The 7215-nt window shown below is 42.2% G+C and overlaps 1 protein-coding gene across 1 annotated transcript in view; it reads right to left on the bottom strand.

Moving 5' to 3' along the window:
• Positions 1 to 2039: 2039 nt before the first annotated feature.
• The window catches only part of ZSWIM2 (zinc finger, SWIM-type containing 2), a gene marked incomplete at its 3' end in the record, with an annotated part of 19365 nt that continues 14189 nt past the window's right edge, over positions 2040 to 7215 (bottom strand). The window contains exons 5-8 of the mRNA XM_015405934.1: positions 6104 to 6188; positions 4191 to 4306; positions 3189 to 3342; positions 2040 to 2145 (exon numbers count right to left, since the gene is read on the bottom strand). Coding sequence (XP_015261420.1) covers positions 2040 to 2145; positions 3189 to 3342; positions 4191 to 4306; positions 6104 to 6188 — 461 coding nt within the window. The remainder of the gene's footprint in view (positions 2146 to 3188; positions 3343 to 4190; positions 4307 to 6103; positions 6189 to 7215) is intronic.

Below are 7215 nucleotides of genomic sequence, written 5' to 3' on the forward strand. Positions count from 1 at the left end.
CGACCTTGACCTGTGAGCAGAGTGGGTCGAGTAACGATCCCAGTTGGAATAGCCCGCCGGAGTCAACCACGGCATGGATGGTGGATAACCTCCATAGAGATACCTCAGTTGGCGTTGATCCCAAGACAGAGGGGGTGGTGGAGGTAGAAAGATGGGGGGATCGACCTCTGGATTGGGCACGTCTCAGAGACAAAGCATTAGTCTGCCTTTGAGAGCGGTCCCTATAAACTTGGTCATCGATATCGATAGGTTCAAGACGCAGACGTGGAGGGTGACGCTGCGTGCTGCTAGAGGCGTGTCGATTCCGAAGTGAATTGATGTCGGGAGCCTCTGTGAGGAAAAATCCGAAGAGCCGTGAGGCAAATAGCCAAAAAGGGAACCGATCAGACCGACGAAGAAAGGGTCTTTCCAACGCAGCGGCAAGAAAGGAACTGGCGGGATGTCCGTGCCCACCCCTCTGGGCATGCACGGTGCGGTTCCTGCGCATGCCTGAGGTCTGGGCGCGAAAATCCGTTAAGAGCTTGCTACAATGCCGATCGATCCAGCGCGTGCGCACTAGATCCCATGGGTGTGAAGCACAGAGACCACATTGAAGATCAACTCCTTTCTCTCTGTGAAGATCTTTTTGCTTCCAATCTTACAGTTAAAGAGGATTTGTGCTTTTATCAAATGACTTCACACTGCCTCAGGGTTACTGAATTCACAAAAACAAGCGCATGCAAATGAAGTCCGGTGTAAACTTGCTCTGAACAAACACTGCCCCATTAAAGAGCTCCATCAGTAAAACAGATGAGCAAGATCTAAAATATGCTACACTCGACTTTCATTCTTAAGAATGTGGTCCAGCCCTTCCTGCCCTTGCAGCAACCTGACACGTCTGTGCAGGAAGTCTCACCTACTGCAACCCAGGTAAGGAGATCTAAGTCATACATTTATGTTCTTCTCTCATCCACCTACAATATCCTTTGATGATAGCTCTGGCAGCTTGAACTTTCCTGGTTCTTACTTACAGATTTCCTAGTTCATGTATCCGCAATATATTTGCTGTTCTGGAGATATCCACTCCAGTGAGGATTTCTGTGAATGGAAAAAGAGTAATTTCACAAGACCTCTGGACTCCCCCTTTGTGCTGTTCCTGGAGGGCCCTTGTCCCCCCGGAACAACACTTTGGGGGGCATTTGGGGATGTGGTAGGAAGGGAAGCTGAGGAAAGTCCACTCCTCTGACAGCAATCTATTCCATCAAGCTGAAATGTTCTGCAGATTCCAAACCATATCAGGAAATGCTGCTATGTTAATGGTGCCAATCCAATACAGTATGCATACAAACCTTTTTAAAAGCTGAAATCCCCCCAACCAGCTGTTTGGCAATAGTGTTAGGTGGAGCTCAACTGTTGAGATTTAATACTTTTAAAAACTACAGAAGTATACCCTGAGCTCCTGCATGAACCATGGAACTAGTCAGCTATTTTACAAGTTATTTCCTCTAGATGAGGATCAGCAAGAAAGACTGGGGCATATGATTTTAGTGTGAAAGAGCCTACACGGATTTTTAATTTCCATTTTTATATATTAATGTTAAACATATATATCAGAATTCCACAAGCACCATGTAGCCCTGACATAATTTACAATTTGAAAATCCAGAATGTGACATTTTCCAGACACTAGCTGCTGAGGCTTTTAAAATACAGACAAGTGTTCATTGATCTATTCTGTGCATGCGTTTCCAATATCGTATCAGAACGAGATCTTGGAATAACGGCCAAGCCCCTAACATGTCTAGAAAACTTCAGATTCCCCGTCTTCCGAACGTTAGTCTGGCCAGAACCAGATTTCCTCATGTGACCATAGCTGAAGCCATTCAGAGTTAAATCCTGTTCGAATTCTGAAGGACCTTTACAATGCGTTTGACATTTCTCAGAGCCATAATCAGGTTTTGTTCCCTGGATGAACAATCCGGTCCCTGGTATGAAAAGTTTCTGTTCTGCCTGCTCTGCAAGTTTGTTTTTAACTTGAGATAGTAATGGATTTTCTTTGCCTTTGCTTGGGGCATTCTGCCAGGTTAATGGATTATACACAACATGTCCGTCTATAGGGCATCCATTTTCCTTCTGTAACCAATGGTCGATGCATTTCCTGTGAAACTGAAAGATAAAAAGCATAAAAGACTGTATTGCTGATAATTATCCACCACAAAGACCATTCATTTCCAATCTGAATCAGACCTCAGCAGACAGGCACTGGCTGCAGCTAGGTATTTGCAAAGTGGCCAGATTCTACTTTAAAGAATCGTGCAAATCAGGAGTAATTTAAACAGTCTCATGGATCCAATTCTACTTATCTCTGGAGTACAGGGGCCAAGCACGCCAATTTACTATGGAAAATGCATTACCTCAAATGGGATTGACTGCTGTAAATCAATACACTTAAATAGGCATGAAGTTCTTAACTTGGATAAGTTCCATGATTGAACTGGTGCCCTCAGAAATCCACTGCTGATATCCATATATTGGCTTGGATCCCACGGTAATTTTTTGCTACCTGAGGGGGATCCTTATCAATTCTCCCTCCCGCTGCTGACCCCCAGGTCACCTCTTGTGCTGCTCCTGAGGGTTCCCCGTCCCCAAGGAGTCACCTTTTGGGCTGATGTAGGAGGGGAAGACGTCAGAAAGTCTCAATTGTAGAATGCGTTTATGTTTTAAATAACCATCTATTAGTTGTTGTTTTTTTGTAATTCTGACTTTTCATTTTAGGAAGGCAATGCAAATTAGTATGATTAGTAGGGCTAGAAGCTGAACTGCATGAGCTTAGAAACAGAACACATGAATCTGCCTTATACCAAGTCAGACTATCTGGACACGTAACCTCGTCTTGTCTCGTCTGGCAGGGGCTCTCTCCAGGGTCTCAGACGCTTGTCTTTCCCTGTCTTGCCACCTGAGAAGCGCTAACTGGAGAGTCCAGAGGCTGAACTTGGAACAGCCTCCTCAAAATCCCTAGGTGGTCTGTGAGCAGATTTTGGAAACTACGTTGGACACAGCTGTTCAGTCGGACCTACCAGATTCGAGTCCCGTAGCACTTTACGGACCGCCAAGATTTTCAGAGTATAAACTTTTGAGAGTCCTCAGATATAGGCAGAAATTGAGATCTCTGAGTCCTTATTTCCTAGTCAGACGTATCTTTTATTTACCTTATGATTACATGGCAGGAATTTTGCTACTTGACCAAGGCAAAAGATCTTCAGGCAGAGTCTGCACTGCACACCTGGATCAAGTAAACTGCTACACTTTCTAACCAGCGCAGTAGGTAGTGATTTTATTATGTGCTCTGGTATACAGCTGAACCTAAAAAACAAGGAATAAGATGCATCAGTTACCTGTCCCCCCCCCCTGAACCCATTTGGTACAAGCAATATTATATAGACTGAAGAAACATTCTTCAAGCAAAAGGTGAAGTTAATAATGGATTGCTTAGCCACCCTGCAATCCTACCAGCAGTGAAGACAAACTGATTGTGCTAGTGCTACTAACAGCCAAGTGCTGCTCATTTCAGCAGGACTGTAATGTTTATTCATTCAACTTATGTTTAGCTCACATTTCTACAGTGGCAGTTTTTAAAAATTAAAACCAAAGAAATTACGAAACAAATTCACAGAAGTAATGCACAGAGAAAACCCATTAAATGTTAACCGTTTGTAGAAAAAGAATCTGGCTATGCAGAGTATTGGGAACTGCAATTAAGTGGAAGCCTTCTTAACTAGGATTGCTAACTGCCTGGAGAGAAAAATGCCCTGTCCCTTTAACAGTGGCTTAGTAGAATGTCATTTATCAGATGATGATGATGTCATTTACCTCCATGCCAACTGCCCATTTCCAACGTTATGCCTCTATTAAAGGGACGGGGCAGTTTTCTCCAGGCATGCTGGCAACCCAATGCCAGCATGTCCTATTCCACCATAATGGAGCAACCAGAGAGAAAGTCTGCACATCGGCAAAAGCTGATCTAACCTGCCTTCATGAGAGGACAGCTAACAGACTGATCAGATGATAGTCATGTACAATGCACATAATACCATGTTCAATGCACATGAACAATGCACATAATTACTATTTTCTCTAAATTGCCCTTTTTGAATGTAATTCGATTTCTTTAAAAAGTATTCAAGTGAACTATATTACATATCTCCTCTTACTTCTCTTGGTCTTTTTCTTCATGATAATTCTCTCCTGGATTAATGTGCTTCAGGTTTTCTTCTGGAGTTGACAGCTGTAATAGCTGTTCGACTGAACTCCATTTCTGATTTCTTTTCTGGGAGAACGGAAAAGAGCTAATGAAACCTAAGCAATAGCAGTAATGACATGAAGAGACATTCCAGCTTTTGATATTTCAAAGTCATTTACAGGAAAAGAACAAACCGTCTGATTAATCTGGTCTTGCATCAGGGTCAAAACGAACAGCTGAAAACTACCAGGCTGTGGCCTCCAGCAGTGCAGACTTCTAGCAAAGAATCTGTTCCTGCTTAGCTCCAATGTCTGCAACATTTCTTCAGGAACAGAACAGGTCAGACTGTGATGCTTACAGGTAACATTGTCCCTCACAGAACGTGCAATGCTGCTAGCATGATCAGCACCAAAATGCTGTCCAATTTGTACATTCGTGATGGTAAGAGGATAAGCTGGGCTAACGCTGTCCAATTTGTACAAACAATCGTGATGGTAAGAGGATAAGCTGGGCTAAAAAAAATGTGGTTCCGGGTGAGTTCTCATCTTAGCAGATGGTTCGTAAAATTAAGAATAAGAGAAGCCAATGTTGGATCAGGCCAATGGCCCATCCAGGCCAATACTCTGTCACACAGTGGCCAAAAATACCAGGTGCCATCAGGAGGTCCACCAGCGGGGCCAGGACACTAGAAGCCCTCCCACTGTTGCCCCCCTCCCAAGTACCAAAAATACAGAGCATCACTTGCCCCAGACTGAGAGTTCCTACCTATACCTTGTGGCTAATAGCCACTGATGGACCTCTGCTCCATATGTTTATATACCTATACCTTGTGGCTAATAGCCACTGATGGACCTCTGCTCCATATGTTTATCTAATTCCCTCTTGAAGCTGTCCATGCTTATAGCCGCCGGCACCTCCTGTGGCAGTAAATTCCACATGTTAATCACTCTTTGGGTGAAGAAGGACTTCCTTTTATCTGTTCTAACCTGACTGCTTGGCAACTTCATGGAGTGCCCACAAGTTCATGTATTGTGAGAAAGGGAGAAAAGTACCTCTTTCTCTACCTGCTCTATCCCATGCATAATTTTATAAACCTCGATCATGTCACCCCTCAGCCGTCGTTTCTCCAAGCTTAAAGAGCCCCAAGTGTTTTTCTTCATAGGGAAAGTGTTCCAACCCTTTTATCATTCTAGTTGCCCTTTTCTGAACTTTTTCCAATGCTATAATATCCTTTTTGAGGTATGGTGACCAGAACTGTACACAGTACTCCAAACGAGGTCGCACCATTATTATTCTAAACTCAACAAGTGCATCATTCACATGTTACACTGACCAAAACGGGGAAAGGTGATGCTGCAGAAGACAGCAAATGACTAGGCAGTTTTCTGAAGTGGAAACCTTGATTTTAGGCTGGAAAGGGACAGACAAGATTTGATCCTTGAGCAAATTGAAACTTCAGAAAGAGTCTGTCAAGGATTCAGAAGCTCTGCTACATTTCCCCAGTTAATAACTGTTTCCAGATACCTCTCCGCTACTTAGTCCATTAATGTGTCATTTGCTATTACACTGCCACATCCATTTTTTAAGTTAATAGCACAGTACCAGGGAGAGGGGGGAAATCACATTGTATAATCCAGAGAGGCAATGAAGGAAAGAGAGATTCAAGTCACCCTTGCCTACTTTGTTCTCTTCTGCACTTATGGACAATCCTTTAGCAAATTCTGAATGAGATGGAAGAAAAGAGCCCTGCAGATTTTTCTTCAACATGGATGATTTTCCAAAATGGATTGGTTTGAAAAGAGGAATATACCACTTCCCTAAATAAATGTGTGTCTATTTAACTCTTGGAGCAATATAAATTAAGATGACGTTTTTGGACTGTACCTCTCGGAATGCAAAAGTATGCGAGGGATGGCAAACGCTTCTAAAACAACCATGGCAGAGGTGGTATTCGGGACATTCTGTACACCTGGAATGGAGTTAGAAGAATGGAGTTTGCAGAATTCCCTCATTTCACCAAACAACTTATATCATTGGGGCACAAGCAAGTTTCTTACCTTAGAAGGAAACTGACTGACTTGAGTAGAATAAACTGCTAGCATTTTACTATGGAACTTTCCACTTAGGACTAGCTATATACTGTATTTTACATTTCTAAGTGAAATGCTGAAGTTCCTTTTTTCGATAAGAGATTTTACTGCCTTAGAATCTGAACAATAAGGTATTACACATGACATTTGTGTCACAGCTGAAGGCTCTCTACTCTCCTTCATCACAGTGTTGTCAAGCTCAAATAGTATTTCAAAGCACATTTGTTACAAACCCGCTTGAAACAGAATTGGGCAGGTGAGATGCAAAAACCGGCCAACCCCACAACATTTGAAGAGGTCAGAATTAAAAAGTGAAGGTTCATAATTAAAGACATAGTACCCTGTTGAAGGATCTTAGAAATGCAGAGAAAAGGTACAACTTGCCTTTGTTTAATTGCAGCAAGAAAACTGGACAAAATATTTCTCCTCAGATGAACACTAGGTGGAGCACGTTTTGCTTTTTCCCCTCTAGTATTTTTAATACAGTTGCTACTCTTGATGTGGGGGGGCGGATTCAGTATGTTACCTTAAACTTCTTTCACAATTGTTTTTACACAAATGTGTTTTAAAAATGTTTTAAACAAGAAAACTGATAATTTTTCTTTACCAGAGGTCTAAAGGAACTACAGCTCCAAATCTTTAATTCCACACTTTCATGTCGCCAGATTAAAACAAAGGTATCTGGCATATGTAAAAGAGGATTACAGTTTTGCTGTATTAGGCTACAAGGTCAAAGAGATACTAATTTCTAACCTAATTTCTAACTGTGGGAAAGTTAAAAAAATACCACAAAAACATTAATGAAAGTGAAATTCCTGAAGCTTTCACAGCTGACATCATAACAATATTTAATTAAAATTGGGGGGGGGGGGTTAAGCCATGTTCGTTGTTAAAATTATTATTGTC

This window comes from Gekko japonicus, unplaced genomic scaffold (genome assembly GCF_001447785.1).
Source record: "Gekko japonicus isolate JY-2015 unplaced genomic scaffold, Gekko_japonicus_V1.1 scaffold317, whole genome shotgun sequence".
In the NCBI taxonomy this organism is placed as follows: Eukaryota; Metazoa; Chordata; class Lepidosauria; order Squamata; family Gekkonidae; genus Gekko; species Gekko japonicus.